Source organism: Ranitomeya imitator, chromosome 3 (assembly GCF_032444005.1).
Source record: "Ranitomeya imitator isolate aRanImi1 chromosome 3, aRanImi1.pri, whole genome shotgun sequence".
Lineage (NCBI taxonomy): Eukaryota > Metazoa > Chordata > Amphibia > Anura > Dendrobatidae > Ranitomeya > Ranitomeya imitator.
This window is the reverse complement of record NC_091284.1, coordinates 672,089,411-672,106,900: the sequence shown is the minus strand read 5'-3', so window position 1 is coordinate 672,106,900 and position 17,490 is coordinate 672,089,411. Positions and strand designations below refer to the sequence as shown.

At 41.8% G+C, this 17,490-nt stretch overlaps 1 protein-coding gene across 1 annotated transcript in view; it reads left to right on the top strand.

Moving 5' to 3' along the window:
* The window catches only part of ARF3 (ARF GTPase 3), an 80,953-nt gene extending 67,540 nt beyond the window's left edge, over positions 1-13,413 (top strand). The window contains exons 4-5 of the mRNA XM_069758346.1: positions 5,818-5,942; positions 7,006-13,413. Of these exons, the coding sequence (XP_069614447.1) occupies positions 5,818-5,942; positions 7,006-7,167 (287 nt within the window). The 3' untranslated portion in view covers positions 7,168-13,413. The remainder of the gene's footprint in view (positions 1-5,817; positions 5,943-7,005) is intronic.
* Positions 13,414-17,490: the final 4,077 nt, after the last annotated feature.

Below are 17,490 nucleotides of genomic sequence, written 5' to 3'. Positions count from 1 at the left end.
CACATAAATATACAATTCGTGGCTATTAAGAGAAAATGATGAAAAGATAAACAGAGTTGGGATTTAACCCAAACTTAGCTTCCAGCCCTCGACGCGTTTGCCCGTCCATACGGTTCATCAGGAGGCACACAATGCAGAGCCAGCTAATCAGTAGATATGAGGTGTCATGACTGGGAAACGTGTCGATTGACACCATTTTGGAAAGTAGACCCCCTAAGGAACTTATCTAGATGTGTGGTGAGCACTTTGAACCCCCAAGTGTTTCACTACAGTTTATAACGCAGAGCCGTGAAAATAAAAATTATTTTTGTTTTTCCACAAAAATTCGCGTTTATACCGTTCCACGTTTGATAAAGCGGTTTTATTCTTCGGGTCAGTACTATTACAGCGATACCTCATTTATATCTTTTATGTTTTGGCGCTTTTATACTATAAAAACTTTTATATTATTATTATTTATTTATATAGCACCATTGATTCCATGGTGCTGTACATGAGAAGGGGTTACATACAAGTTACAGATATCACATACAGTAAACAAACTAACAATGACAGACTGATACAGAGGGGCGAGGACCCTGCTCTTGCGGGCTTACATTCTACAGGATTATGGGGAAGGAGACAGTAGGTTGAGGGTTGCAGGAGCTCCGGTGTTGGTGAGGCGGTAGCTTCGATAATGATGAGGCGGCAGTGGTGTCAGTGCAGGCTGTAGGCTTTCCTGAAGAGGTGGGTTTTCAGGTTCCGTCTGAAGGATCCGACTGTGGTTGATAGTCGGATGTGTTGGGGCAGAGAGTTCCAGAGAATGGGGGATATTCGGGAGAAGTCTTGGAGGCGATTGGATGAGGTGCGAATAAGTGTGGAGGAGAGAAGGTCTTGGGAGGACCGGAGAATGCGTGAGGGAAGATATCGGGAGATTAGTTCAGAGATATATGGAGGAGACAGGTTATGGATGGCTTTGTATGTCAGTATTAGTAATTTGAATTGGATATGCTGAGGGAATGGGAGCCATTGAAGAGATTTTCAGAGGGGGGAAGCGGAGGAGTAGCGAGGAGAGAGATGGATTAGTCGGGTAGCAGAGTTAAGGATGGACTGGAGAGGTGCAAGGGTGTTAGCAGGGAGGCCACAGAAAAGGATGTTGCAGTAGTCAAGGCGGGAGATGATGAGGGCGTGCACAAGCATTTTAGTTGATTGGGGGTTGAGGAAGGGACGGATCCTGGAGATATTTTTGAGCTGGAGGCGACAGGAGATGGAAAAAGCTTGGATGTGTGGTTTGAAGGACAGGGCAGAGTCGAAAGTTACTCCGAGGCAGCGGACTTCAGGTACGGGGAAAGCATGATGTCATTGACTGCGATAGATAGGTCAGGTAAGGAAGATTTGTGGGATGGAGGAAAGATGATGAGTTCAGATTTGTCCACATTGAGTTTGAGGAAGCGAGAGGAGAAGGAGGATATGGCTGATAGGCACTCTGGGATTCTGGACAGCAGAGCGGTGACGTCTGAGCCAGAGAGGTAGATCTGAGTGTCATCAGCATAGAGGTGGTACTGGAATCCATGGGACTTTGAGTTGTCCCAAGCCAAGTGTATAGATTGAGAAGAGTAGGGGTCCTAGAACAGAGCCTTGGGGGACTATAAAAAATAATAATTTTTGCATTGCTTTATTCTGAGGACTATAACTTTTTTATTTTTTTGCTGATGCTGTATGGCAGGTCGCTCAGTTTTGCGGGACAAGATGGCGTTTTCAGTGGTACCATGTTTATTTATATCCGTCTTTTTTGATCACGTGTTATTCGACTTTTTGTTCGGCGGTATGATAATAAAACGTTGTTTTTTGCCTTGTGTGTTTTTTTTTTTTTTTACGATGTTCACTGAAGGGGTAACTAGTGGGACAGTTTTATAGGTCGAGTCGTTACTGACGCGGCAATACTAAATATGTTTACTTATTGTTTTTGTTTTTTTTAATTTAGACAAAGAAATGTATTTATTGGAAATATATATATATATATATATACACACACACATGCTATTGAACCCGTTCTACGCCCGGGTGGCGAGCATTTATATTGGTATATGGTCTCCATCCTGTCATGTGCTGCACCCATCCTGCGCCCCCATCCTGTCATGTGCTGCACCCATCCTGCGCCTCCATTCTGTCATGTGCTGCTCCCATCTTGCACCCCCGTTCTGTCATGTGTTGCTCCCATCCTGCGCCCCCGTTCGGTCATGTGCTGCTCCCATCCTGCGCCCCCGTTCTGTCATGTGCTGCTCCCATCCTGCACCACCGTTCTTTAATTTGCTGCTCCCATCCATATGCCCCATACGCTGCTCCATAAGATGCTCCATAATATATGCCCCGTATCAGGGGGCGTAAGTAACAAACAGCTGTGGCATGAAGTGCCACAGCCTCATGCCACAGCAATTTGTTACTTGCGCCACCTGATTCCTTTCCGCTGCCATGTTCTTGGTCCTCCTGCTGGCGGAATCGTCGCCTGCGCAGTCCGCGCTTTCCGGCGCCATTTTCTTGAAGACACACTGCAGTGTGTCTTCAAGAAAATGGCGCCGGAAAGCGCGGACTGCGCAGGCGCCGATTCCGGCAGCAGGACCAAGAAAATGGCGGCGGAAAGGAATCAGGTGGCGTAAATAACAAATTGCTGTGGCATGAAGTGCTGCTGCCGGAATCGGCGCCTGCCGTTCCACGTTTGATAAAGCAGTTTTATTCTTCGGGTCAGTACGATTACAGCGATACCTCATTTATATCTTTTTTTATGTGTTGGCGCTTTTATACTATAAAAACTATTTTATATAAAAAAAATAATTATTTTTGTATTGCTTTATTCTGAGGACTTTAACTTTTTTATTTTTTTGCTGATGCTGTATGGCAGGTCGCTCAGTTTTGTGGGACAAGATGGCGTTTTCAGTGGTACTATGTTTATTTATATCCGTCTTTTTTGATCACATGTTACTTCACTTTTTGTTCGGCGGTATAATAAAACGTTGTTTTTTGCCTTGTGTGTTTTTTTTGTTTGTTTTTTTTTACGATGTTTACTGAAGGGGTAACTAGTGGGACAGTTTTATAGGTCGGGTCGTTACTGACGCGGCAATACTAAATATGTGCACTTATATTGTTTTTTTTTTAAATTTAGATAAAGAAATGTATTTATTGGAACAATATATATATATATATATATATATACTAGCTATTGAACCCGTTCTACGCCCGGGTGGCGAGCATTTATATTGGTATATGGTCTCCATTCTGTCATTTGCTGCTCCCATCCTGCGCCCCCGTTCTGTCATGTTCTGCCTTATTCTCTCATGTGCTGCTCCCATCCTGCGCCCCCGTTCTGTCATGTGCTGCTCCCATCCTGCACCACCGTTCTTTAATTTGCTGCTCCCATCCATATGCCCCATACGCTGCTCCATAATATATGCCCCGTATCAGGGGGCGTAAGTAACAAATAGCTGTGGCATGAAGTGCCACAGCCTCATGCCACAGCAATTTGTTACTTACGCTATTCCTTTCCGCCCATTTTCTTCGTCCTCCTGCTGCCGGAATCGGCGCCTGCGCACTGCAGTGTGTCTTCAAGAAAATGGCGCCGGAAAGCGCGGACAGCGCAGGCGCCGATCTCGGCAGCAGGAGGACGAACAAAATGTGCGGAAAGGAATGGCGTAAGTAACAAATTGCTGTGGCATGAAGTGCAAATATGTGCACGGTGTCCCCCTGCACCCGACCCCTGCTCCCGGCAGTCCGCGCCCTCCGGCGCCATTTTTTTTTTCTGACGCTCTATAATGTAACACTAGGAGCGTCGCGCCTGCGCAGTCTATAAAGGCTTCGGACAGAGTGACGCTCCCAGCGTTATATTATAGATTTTTTTCTTTATTTAGAAATTATTTTTTTTACACATGTAAATATATATATATATATATATATTATTTTTTTTTTTTTTTACTTTGTCCCAGGGTGGGCCATCATGCTATAGTGTCACATTGCTGATCTGACACATTGCAAAGCACTGTGTCAGATCAGCGATCTGACAGGCAGTGCTCCAGGCTTGCCGACGCCAGCTCTGAGCAGGCGCTTGCAAGCTACCTCCCTGCAGGACACGGAAGTAGCCCCGCGGCCATTTTGGATTTGGGGCCTGCAGGGAGGCAGTCGTAGGAGACCCTCTGAACAAGGCGATCACATCGCGTTGTTCCGAGTGTCTCAGGGAAGCACGCAGGGAGCCCCCTCCCTGCGCGAGGCTTCCCTATGCCGCTGGAATGCTGCGATTATGTTTGATCGCAGTATTCCGGGGTTAATGTGCCGGGAGCGGTTCGTTACCACTGCTGGCACATAGTTCCGGATGTCAGCTGTAATAATCAGCTGACACCCGGCGGCGATCGGCTGCGCTCCCCCCGTGAGCGCGGCTGATTGCCTATGATGTACTATTCCGTCCGTGGGAAGTAGGGCCCAGGTCACATGGACGGAATAGTACGTCTAATGGCAGAAATAGATTAATAAATGTTGTCTTACCCTGCAAAAATAAGCCATCATACAGCTCTATCAGCCGAAAAATGAATATATATACACTCCCTAAATGAAAGCTTATAACCGGATGTTAAATTCATCCATTGGTTGTATAAATTATTCTTTTGAAAGCTGAAACCCTCTAAAATGTGGTTTAGGTTAAGAAAATAAATTGGCATCAATGCAGAAATATTGATCGGTTAATGGACACAGAATGGTCAGATTTTGGCAAGACAAAAGTTTTGTCATCCACAGAAAGTAATGTGATATTCAAACAATTAACTTAAAATACAAATATATGTTGCATAACATTGGTGAATGAATTTGTGGTGCTATTAGTCATATTTAATATTTTGTGTGACTTCCATGAGCTTGAAGGACTGTATCCATGCAGTTCAACAATGATTCATACAATTTATTAATGAAGTCATCAGGAATAGCAAAGAATGCAGTCTTACATGCCTCCCAGAGTTCATCTAGATTCTTTGGTTTTGTCTTCCAAGCTTCCTCTTTCATCCTACCCCAAACATGCTCAATGATGTTCATGTCTGGTTACTGGGTTGGCAAGTCCTTGAGCACCTTGATCTTTTTTGCCTTGAGGAACTTTGTTGTAGAGATGGATGTATGAGATGGAGCACCATCCTGCTGCAGAATTTGACCCCTTTTATGATTTGGAATATAAGAGGTAGCTAATACTTCTTGATATTTTAGGCTATTGATATTGCCTTCCACCTTGCAAATGTTTCGCACACCCCCATACAGAATGTAACACCAGACCATGATCTTTCCACCATCAAATTTAACTGTTTTCTGGGTGTATTTTGGATCCATACGGGCTCCAGTAGGTCTCCTGCAGCATTTGCGGCGGCTGTTGTGTAATTCTACTGAAGATTCATCAGAGAAATCCACCTTCTGCCACTTTTCCAGCATCCATCTGTTTAGCAGGCTGTGGGACTTTGCAAATGCCACACATTTTTTTTATTTGCCTTTTGTTTAGTCCTGGCTTCTGATTCGACCATGGAGGCCATTTCGAGACAGAATCCTGAAACTGTTCTAGTTGACGCAGGGACTTGAGGTGACCAGTAGTGATGAGCGAATATACTCATTGCTCGGGTTTTCCTGAGCACGCTCGGGTGACCTCCGAGTATTTGTTAGTGTTCGGAGATTTAGTTTTCATCGCGGCAGCTGAATGATTTTACAGCTATTAGCCAGGCTGAGTACATGTGGGGGCTGTCTCAAATGACCACACCCCTTAAGTCTGACCTGAATTAGAGCAATTTATTTATCTGTTTACCATCCTTTTTTTTTTTTCAGGGTTAATATTTGTGGTTGACAGTAATGACAGAGAACGAGTTAATGAGGCACGTGAAGAGTTAATGAGGATGCTAGCAGAAGATGAGCTTCGGGATGCTGTACTGCTTGTTTTTGCAAATAAACAGGTTTGTTTCATGTGTGGTAATTGTCTGAGACATAATTTATTATTATTATTTATTATTATAGCGCCATTTATTCCAAGACGCTTTACATGTGAGGAGGGGTATACATATTAAAAAACAATTGAAAAGAAAGGAAAACAAACAGCCATAAAGTCCCATAAAAAGTAGATTTTTATTAAATATCATTAAAACCACCAGACAGGATACAGAAATACAGCACAAGGGAATAGACATGCGTTCCAAGCGGCCATAAATAACGGGCCAGGACACCAACCCACAATCTGACTAGATGCAATGATAGGATGTATTATAACAAGTACCCATAAATACTGAAAAGGATATAATGGACCAGTGCCACCGTATGGGAAACATTAGATATCATATCAGCATAGTTTACATACCCAGCATATACCAGATAGACAGGATGAAGGAGCAGCCCGCTCCGAAACGCGTGTCAGGGTCGGGTCCGGTCGCCCATCCATCCTGTCTATCCTGTATATGCTGGGTATGTAAACTATGCTGATATGATATCTAATGTTTCCCATACGGTGGCACTGGTCCATTATATCCTTTTCAGTAGTTATGGGTACTTGTTATAATACATCCTATCATTGCATCTAGTCAGATTGTGGGTTGGTGTCCTGGCCCGTTATTTATGGCCGCTTGGAACGCATGTTTATTCCCCTGTGCTGTATTTCTGTATCCTGTCTGGTGGTTTTAATGATATTTAATAAAAATCTACTTTTTATGGGACTTTATGGCTGTTTGTTTTTCTTCTCAATTTATGTTTGGCAGCTGGTCCCTATATGTCCTTGATGCATATTTGTTATTTTTGAGCCCTGGTATGATATACTGCTAATTTATACATATCTATTTAATATGCTTGCTTCAATACTATTTTGCTATATTAAAAAAACAAGTACAATAATCTTAATCAATACAAGTCACGACTGGTACAGAAGGAGAGAGGACCCTGCCCGCGAGGGCTCACAATCTACAAGTTTATGTCCATTTCATTCCGTTATATGTTGCTTATCAAAATCCCTTCCTAATAATCTCATTACAGGACCTCCCGAATGCCATGAATGCTGCAGAAATCACAGACAAACTGGGCCTTCATTCTCTTCGTCATCGCAACTGGTACATCCAGTCCACCTGTGCCACCAGTGGAGATGGTCTCTACGAGGGCCTGGACTGGCTAGCCAACCAACTAAAGAACAAGAAGTAATGATTCGTGGCCCTACCTCTGCCTCCCCAGCGTGCGCCTGACTTTTCTTCCCCCATTCCCCTCCATCCAAAATTCCCTCTTGTGCCAGGGCAGGTTGGGGTTGGCTTCCGACACAGACCACCCTATCCCACCTGCTTCTTCTGGTTCCACACTAGCTTACTTTGCTGTTTTGGTTTGGGGTGTTTTTATCGGGTGCCGTGTTTCTTCTGACTCATCCAGCTGCTGTTACTCTCTTTATTTGTCCTTTTGGAGATTTGGGTGGGGGAGGACTTGGGAGATTTGGCAGCCTCTGCCATAGCAATGTACCCCCTGTAGACAGGGTTGGTAAGGAACGGATTTGGGAGCTGTGATGTTTTTGTGTCTGTATGTTCTGTAGAAGCTCCCTGTGCTGAAGATGGAGAGATGTATTTGGCTTACTGTGATTGTTTTTAAGGCAGGTTGTCTTCAGTGCTTCATACAAGAAAAATTAGTACACCGAACAAGTGAACTTTTACAGATTTTTTTTTTTTTTACTCAAAGGGGTCCTATAAATGACGGACTTGTTTTACTCTACAGTAATTTATTAACTTTGCATATATTCCAAGGCCATATATTGTTCTCGGTACGTATCTCATTGCTACGGTATACTGTGGTCTAGATCTGCATAGATCTTCAGGGTGGTGCTGAAATCGGACTCCGCTGCTCGTGTGCTTCATTTTATATGGGATACACACAAGAGCTGGATTCTTTACTGTGTTTGACGTGTAGTGCAATAAAGCAAAATGAATCCCATGTACTCGGGTGGTAAAAAGTGACCGCAAAAGCCATAGTATTATTTCCTTTGCAACTGTATTGAGCCAGTGGGAAAGTTTACTCTATATGAACTGTGCAGTGCATGTAGGTCGTGCGTGTTAAGACACCTGCTATAGTGAAATAAGAGGTTATTTGAGCACATTGTGCTCTCGTCTCACCACCCTTATTTCTAATGACTGGAGCAGCTCCCAATGAGGTCATTGTGGCAATCTCCACTCCTCCTGTCAGTTACATCACTGGGAGCCCATCCAGCTGATGACATTCCAATAGCATCGTATTTGCATTAAAACTTTTCAATAAAATGAAGAGTTTTGTATAATCTGTGCTGACGCTTCTCCTCGAACTTAGTTGCGGCTAAATTGATTAAAAAACATAATTTTTTAAATATTTTGTCATAATTCTGCGAGATGAAAAAAAACGGCGTGCACTCATGGTTTGTGCGACTCGTAACTCTCTGTGAAGCAAACAACGTGATGGGGATTTAGTGTTAAGGTGATTCATCTTTACATCATAGATTTAAAACAGATTTTTCCAAGTGACCTTTTTCTGTCTGCAAAATGTTTTCAGATGGAATAATAGGGATTATTGTAATGACAGGAGTGTCAGATACCAAAATCGCCCCTCGTATCTTTATATTTTTTTCCTTAAAGCAGAGAGATTTTGTTTCTGTGGACCCAGGATGGGAAACTTTTGGCCCCTGGCAGTTAGCACAGCATCATGGGAGATGTAATTCAGAAATGGTTGGCACGCCAAGAATTCTTTTTCCTCTATGCTATTTTCTTTTTCTAGAGAACAACCTGCCCTGTGTTCCATCTCTGGTCTTCTCAGAGGACTTCTGCTATTGGGGGAAATAGCCTCATGTTGGATGTTCTATCACATTGTGGTAAATCTTGATAAATTTGGCATTTCTGCTATTGTTATTAATTAATTGTACCATTGCTATTACACACGCATTATGGGACTTTTAAATATTTCTCAGCCATTTCCCATTATTTCCCTGTCCTGACCTCACTGTTGGGACTTACTCAACCACTAAATCGAGCACCTAAAAACCCAACATTGCAGTGAGGAGTTTGCGTGGGTCAAAGGTAGCGCATGCGTACAGCTGTTACATTCATTGTAGCTGCTGGAAACAACCAAACACGGTATACTCGGCGGGCTCCTTCAGGCCTACAGACGTTGAATGGAGAAGCATCGCGCATGGTCACCCGCCGCTCTTAATTCCTCACCACTCCTATTCCAATGATTTATATCTTTACTGAGGTTGGCACACTGATCAGCTGACCAATCTGTTTTCTTCACACAGGCCTGTCAACTTTTACAGTCAATTGCTCATAAAAACTTCAGTTTTCACAGCTCCAGAAAATCTGGTATTCACTGTAAGGTATGGCACTAACTGGCTGCTCTGGGCATTTTTAAAGGAGGATCACGGCAGCACCATTCTTTAGTATTCAGGATTAGGAAGACAAATGCCCAAGGAACAATTCCACAAGAAAATCAGAGACCTCAGCATGCAATATGCAGTCATGCCCGAAAGTGTTGGCATCCTTGAAATTATTCCTGAAAATGATGTATTTCTCTCAGAAAATTATTGCAATTACTTGTGTTGTTATACACCTGTTTATTTCATTTGTGTATTTGAACAGCACAAAAAAGAGAGATAAAAGGTGAATTAGGCATAATTTCACACAAAACACCAAAAATGGACAGTACAAAATTGTTGGCACCTCTCCAAAATTGGGTGTGAGCAACTTTGGCTACTCTCCCACATCCATCGGTACGGGGCTGTCGCAAACAGTCGGCCCGACGGACATTGTGCTAAATTTAGCACTACGTGGGCAGCGGATGCAGTTTTACAACGCATCTGCTGTCCATTGTGATGAGCGGGGGAGAAGGGGGCGGAGTTACGGCCGCGCATGCGCGGTCGGAAATGGCGGATCCGATGGACAAAAAACCGTGACATTGAACGTTTTTTGTCACGACGGACCGCTAAAACACGACGCATCCGTCGCACGACGGATGCGACGTGTGGCTATCTGTCGCAATCCGTCATCCATTAAAGTGTATGGCAAAAAAACAGATCCTGCGGGCACATTTGCAATCCGTTTTTTTTTTTGCCATAACGACGGATTGTGACGGAGGCAAAAAGACGGAAGTGTGAAAGTAGCCTTCCTTTCTAGCATGCATTGCTCTTTCAAATTCACCTGTGGCTAGTAACAGGTGTGGGCAATCTGAAAATCACACCTGAATCCGGATAAAAAGAGAAGTTGACCCAATCTTTCCACTGTTTGTCTGTGTGTGCCACACTAAACATGGAGAACAGATAGAGGAGAAGAAAACTGTCTGAGGACTTAAGACAACCCATTGAACTGTAGCTAAACTCCCTGGATGTGGATGGCAGAGAAAAATTGATGAAAGATTGCAACAAAGAATAATAATTAAGTTCCAAACAAATTCAAGCTGTCCTTTAGGCTCAACTTGCATCTGTGTTAGCACAAACTATCTGTCAATATTTGAATGAAATGGAGCAATAGGAGACCCTGGATGACCCAGTTTTCCAGAATGTATGTGAATAAGCCATAATCCTTCTGTGAAATCATCTTACGGACCGATGAGACCAAGATAGAGCTTTTTGGTAATGCACATCATTCTATTGTTTACCCAAAACGGAGAGCACACAGTACCTACAGTCAAATATGATTGAGATTCAAAGCACTGGGTGCCTTGATTGTGTAAAAAATAGCAAAAAAGGCAGAGATGCTTACCTGCCTAGGCCTCTGAACAAATGCATTATCAGGATGCAGTGGACCCAATGGTTAAGATGGCGGTTACACAGGTGCAGAAATACCAATAAGGCAGCCACTCACAACCTACCAAATTAATGGAGGGGGTGGCTGCTTGGCATATGACTGCACATTAGAGACTTGTATGTGGCGCTGTTCACACAATGGGAATGCACAGCATCCAGGTTAACAGCCTATTAGTGACGCCCTTCTATTAGTTCAGGCGGGCTGCCCAGCGCTATTAAGATGCATCCCATGTGAACAGACACCACAGTTTACAACACAGAGTGGGCCCACCTGCACCCCCGAAAAAATGCAAAAAACATATAAAAAAATATGTGAGGTATTAGTTTATATTCAGGCCAAAATATGTAAGCTCATAACCCAATGTGCATTTTTTGCTATTTTTTGGAATTTTTGAAGGATCTTTGAATCCTTTCTTTGTGCTAACATTGGTTAGAGTAGGACTCGTAAGCGTGGGGACCCTTGACGTTGGGTTACGAGCTTACATATTTTGGCCAGAATATAAACTAATACCTCATATTTTTTATATGTGTTTTTTTGCATTTTTTCGGTGTAACTGCCATCTTAACCACTGGGTCCACTGCATCCTTTTTTGCTATTTTTGGAGGATCTTTGAATTCTTTCTTTGTGCTAGCATTGGTGCCTTGATTGTGTGCAAGACATCATGAAATTTGAAGATTACCAAAGGATTTTGGGTTGCATTGTAGTGCCTAGGTCAGGGGTGTCAAACTGCATTCCTCGAGGGCCGCAAACCATGCGGGTTTTCAAGATTTCCTTAGCTTTGCACAAGGTGCTGCAATCATTATGTGTGTAGGTGATTAAATTATCACCTGTGCAGTACAAGGAAATCCTGAAAACATGACCTGTTTGCAGCCCTTGAGGAATGCAGTTTGACACCCCTGGCCTAGGTCATTGGTCTTCCAGCAGGACAATACCCCAAACATACTTCAAGTAGCATCCAGAAATGGATGGAAACAAAGCGCTGGAAAGTTCTGGAGTGGCCAGCAATGAGTCCTGATCTAAATCCTATTTGAACACCTGTGGAGAAATCTTAAAATTGCCGTTGGGAGAAGGGAGCCTTCAAATACAAGAGACCTGGAGCAGTTTGCAAAAGAAGAGCTGTCCAAAATTCCAGTGGAGAGGTGTAAGAAGCTTGTTGGTGGTTATAGGAAACGAGTGATTTTTGTTCTAATACACACACAAGGAATAAACGTGTTATTGCAATAATTTTCTGTGAGAAATACTTAAGTTTCTGGAACAATTTCAAGGTGCCAAAACTTTCACCCTTAACTGTAAATTAATATATTTTTTTTAATTGTGAAATTAATAAACAGAATAAAAAAAACTGCGAGCCCACACATGTCATGTGCGTGACTAATATAAAGAAGTACCCTGTTCTGCAGTCCTTTTTGCTTTTCATGGGGTGTTTTTTTGAGCCGTAAAATATTTTCTATGCTTTAAGGGTCTTCAGTTAGAAAAAAGCTGAATTTTAGGCTTTTTTTGTCAATTATAATGATGCCAAATACTGCGGAAATATTATTGTTAAACATTTTACATATACATCAGTAAAGGGCTCCTCCTATTGCTGGGCTTATTTAAAAGGGGTTGACGACTACTGGATAAATCCCGCGTAATCATGTTGGTGCCCGATATAAATGGAAAACAACCAATATTCCAATCCCGCAGTGGTGCTATTCCTGTGATGTTGAGGTTGATCTCATACGGCTCACATGACCCTTGCAGCCAATTCACTGATCGTCTGCATCCCTTCAGTATTCTGTCAAAACAAATGTCCGCTCTCATGGAATAAAAGCGGTCACATGACGCAACAATGTTTTGTGATTTTCTAGAAAAAGCAGTGCCGCTATCAGGGGATGCGGGAAGGGAGTATCGATTTAGTGTTAGTTTGTATCAGGCACTCAAACGATTATGCAGGGGTTGTCCGAAGTGGAGAATCCCTTTTTTGTGATGTAATTGTTAAAGGGAAATGACTGCTACCCTCAAGGTTTGTCTGATAACAGACCGAAGATACAGAGAAGAAAGCGAAACCATTATCTATGAGGACCAGCTTCCGGTATTCTGCTAAATATACAATATATACAATGTAGGTTTTTCTCTATTGTACAAGTGCTATTTACTTTAACCCTGAAGTGCTACAATAAAAGGGAAAATCCAGATGAAATTAGAAAGAACCATCTGTGACAGTATCTGAAGATGAATCTGTTTCCCAGAGTTGCTGCTGGTACTTAACACTCTTGGGTGCTTTTGACTACATCCCTGTGTTGGGAAGAAGTGGTATTAATAAACCTGAGCTGCCGTTGTCCTCTTTCATACCATGTAGTGCACTTTTTCCATAAGGGACCATATTGTTTTCTCCAGTGATGGTTGATTTGCTATTTATTGATATTGTTTGGTTGTAATCAGGTTACTTTTCCTGGTGTTTCTTTTCTCCTTCTCATAACTTAGTTGAAGTTGTTGCCTCAGTAGACTTTTTCAACTGTACTCTATCTCTACTGTTTTACCTCTGGTCTGTGTGGTGTATAGTGGAACGTATGGTTTCCGCCGGATATTCTCTTTTTGTTTGTATATTTTGGAATGTAAGCTGTATGTGTTCAAAAAGAAAAGAATTAAACCACTGGAAGCAAGACACCGTGTTGTTTCTGTTCTTTTGTCCAGGTTTATTGGTGACCTTTTTTTTAAACAATGTGTAATCATTTTGCATACAGCTAATTTTTAAGGGTGTGTTTTTTTTAATTTGTTTATTTTTTTTTATTAATTATTTTGGTGATTTTATTTTTTCCATGGCGTTATCTTTATCAAAATAATTCTGAAATCTTGAAGCATTTACTCTGGACTAGTGATGAGCAAGTATAGTCGTTACTCGAGTTTCTCCAAGCATGCTCGGGTGGTCTCTGAGTATTTCTGCGTGCTCGGAGATTTAGTTTGTCGACGCAGCTGCATGATTTGTGGCTGCTAGACAGCCTGAATATGTGTGGGGATTGCCCACAGGCAATCCCCACATGTATTCAAGCTGTCTAGCAGCCGCAAAGTAACTGAGATTTCTCAAATATGATTCACACTGGGATTTTTCTCTCCTTAGGTTTTTTTTTACGTGTTTTTTTTAAATTTTTTTTAAAGCTCAGCATTTCAATTCTTTAGCTTTTTTTTTGCTGTATTTTTGACTATTCAACTGAATGTATGTAAAAAAACATTCGTAATATGCGCAGTGTTTTTCTTGTCAACACACTGCAAAAAACATTGTGAACATGTCCCCACAATTAGCATTGATAAATATATCCTTGATTTCTAGACCAAGTTCCTATGGTAGATTTGGCTGCTGTAAAGCATTATTTTATATGCTGTTAAAGGGGCTGAGCACGTCCAGCTATAATCTCCGAATTGCTGTAAATATACATTATATATAAACTGTAAGGACATTAAAAAAAGCCTAATCCCGCTGTTTTCCTGCACAAACACCCCAGTGAAGGTTCCTAGTTCCCCATTAATTCAGCATGTAGACATTGGTGTCAACTGGCACATGGGCAACTGGGGTGAGTGCTGCGGTAACAAAAGTTTGGGAACGTTTCTAAGCCTGTAAATGCCAGTTCATTGAAAGATTTTTGTCGAATCTCTACAATGAAAAAATAAAGAATGCAACAAAATAGTGTCAGAATATGGTTAATTCTTACTAACCTATATATGATTCATTCCCTTCTGAAATGTAAGTATGTGACTGTAGTTTGCTACTGTAGCCCACATCCATTCTCCATCTACTCAACTTTTTTTATTAATGTGGGCAAAAACTACTTCAGTTGCTTAAATTCCCAGTTCCATCCAAGGCTCACTACTACTGCTAAAAAAAAACAACTCCCGGTTGTGGCACCTGCCTGCATTTCTGCACTACTGTTTTCATGGGAGTAGTCTGAAGAATTGCAATATTATCACTTTGAACTGTGCGCTGTCAGACCTTGAATGTGAAGCTCCAAGGAAAGGAAGAGGGGGGAAAAGAAGAGATGGATGTAAAAACAATGGTTTTATAATTAATTTACAATGTAGAGAGAAATGTGTTTTTGTCATTAACTCTTTTTCTCTTGATGCTTGCTAGATAATTAATTTGAGTTTACACCAAGTAGATAGACTTTCCGCTGTTTGTTACCACATATTGCAGTGCATAGTTCAACACACAGACTTAAAGATGATTTCCATGACTTTAAAGGGGTTGCTCAAGTAAATAGGAGATAAACTTGAAGCACGCTGCAGTAAACAATGTATCGAGCTGTTGGGTTCCATGTGCATTACTTACATTTGACTGCTGCCAGAGCAGATACTGACTGATCGTTGGCATGCCAAACATCAAACGCCCACCAGTCCTCATATTAATGACCTATCCTATAGATAAGTCATCTATATGTAAATCCGGGACAACTCCTTTAGTAACTCCATCTGCCCTATGTTTAGCAGAAAATTTATTTCCAAGACTCATTGCTCCTCACACTTCCCTATATCTTACCCCATAGTTTAAACAGGCTGAATGCACCTGGAAAAAAACTTCTTGCACATATCCTAAAGGTGTTTTTGCAAAGCCCACAGGACCACAATCAGTATGTAGTTCTCTTAGTTTTTTTACCTTATAAAGTGCCTAAATTGTTTTATAATTGTTTAATAGTAAAATTGTATTATATAAAGTAAGAGTAGAAGCCAGTCAGATAATTGTAAGAAGAGTTTTATCACTGGGCAGATATCTAAAAGGACAGAGGTGGAACAGGACTGCCCCCGGGACATTCACATGAGTAACCATATGTGCAAGACATGACTTAAGATGTACTTTGTTAACTAAATGTGAGTGGTTGGTTCGTATCAAACAGGATATGAGCGTTTCTATTTTCATGTCTTTAACCCAACTCAGAGACTGACAAATTGATATTTTTAGCCTTTCCACATGACCGGTATGAATAATGTTGCTAAAACTATACCACAAAAGTAGAAATCAAAGTTTATATAGCTTTCAGGCTTGTGTTAAAGTGAAAAAGGTTGGATCATTTGGTGGATCGAGTTCTGTAAGATTTGAACTTCTCGTCACCTCTTTACAAAAGGCTTCCAACTTAGGCCAGATGATATATTTTGTCCGATCCACGGGCCCCATTTATCAGACATTGACTGCATGATTTCGGCCAAGCTATGTTTGACTACAAAACACCTGGTGTTTGAGGAAAAAAAACATATGTAAAAAGATGCCGGGACCAAGCCATGGGGGAGACTAGTCAGACATGCAGGTTCTGGTGACTGCCCTTGAGTGACATATCTCCCTATACATGCATGCAGGGAGAGACTTGTCACTCCAGGGAAGTGGGTGGAGAGACGCTGTCGGGGACCCGCCATCTAGTCTGTGTGGCTTGATTTCCTGTGACTTTTTCACCAGGTTTTTCTAGTTTCAGAGTTACGCATATATCACTGAAATCATGCAGCCAATGTACGATATATGCTGCCCGTGGATCGGGTAGAGTGTATTAACTGTCAGGTTCACTTTTAAAAAGGTTTTCTCTGCATCTAATATTGATGACTAAACTTTCTCCAGAGGATAGGTCATCAATATTGGATTGGTGGAGATCCGGCAACCTCACCACTCATCTGTTATTAGCGCCGCCGGGGGCCAGATGTAAATATGCAACGTTACAAATTATTAAACTCCAAGATAAAAACAAAATGAGTAAATGTAAATAGCATAAGGTACGTAGTTGACAATGGTTTGATCAAAAAAGCATAAATGTCATCCCACTGGAGCAAGGAACAGTCCTATCTTTAATAAACCTCATCCTGTGTCAGCAGACCTTAGTGTAGACGGGGGAAGTCCGTACCTGCGCTGCTCATGACTATTGGGGTCAGCTGCTGCAGTAGCAGAGACTGCCCTGGAGTGTACCTGGCGGCTACCTGCAGGTCAACCTTAACCTCACCTTCAGAGGCTCTAGTAATCACCAGGTAGCTACTTAGTTATGCCCCTCAAGGATAGGCCTGGCCCATGGAGTCCACACCCACTAGAGTGACAATGATCAAATTCACTGCAGTAAGTAAATATATAAATTAATAGCAAATGTAAATAAATTAGGGTACTTAGTTGACACTGGTTTGATCAAAAAAGTGTAAAAGCCATCCCACTGCGACATAGTGTAACCAATCAGGATGGTCCTAGCTCTGATATTAAACTTCACCCTGTGTCAGCCGACCTCAATGTAAATGGGGCAGAGCAGAACGCAGGCTCGAATGTTCAGACACCTGCCCGTGGAAAGCTATATAGTCTTGCTATGAGTATAGGATTGTCTGTTAGGTGGCCATAGTGTGAACGTGTACCTACATGTTGCATTTATACAAACACATGTTCATGCTCACTTCTTTGGTTTTGTTTTGTTTCAAATTATTATGCAAACTGAATTTAAACATCATAAAGATGTAATTTTTGTTTTTCAAATATATGGTACTCATGGATGGCATTGTGTCTCCAGGTTCTTTAGATCACTGAAATCAATCTTAAACACCTGTGATAATTACACTGCTCAAAAAAATAAAGGGAACACTAAAATACCACATCCTAGATATCTCTGAATGAAATATTCAAGTTCCAAATTTTTATTCATTGCATAGCGGAATGTGTTCAGAACAATAAAACATAGCAATTATCAATGTAAATCAAAATGAATATCCCATGGAGGTCTGGATTTGGAATGATACT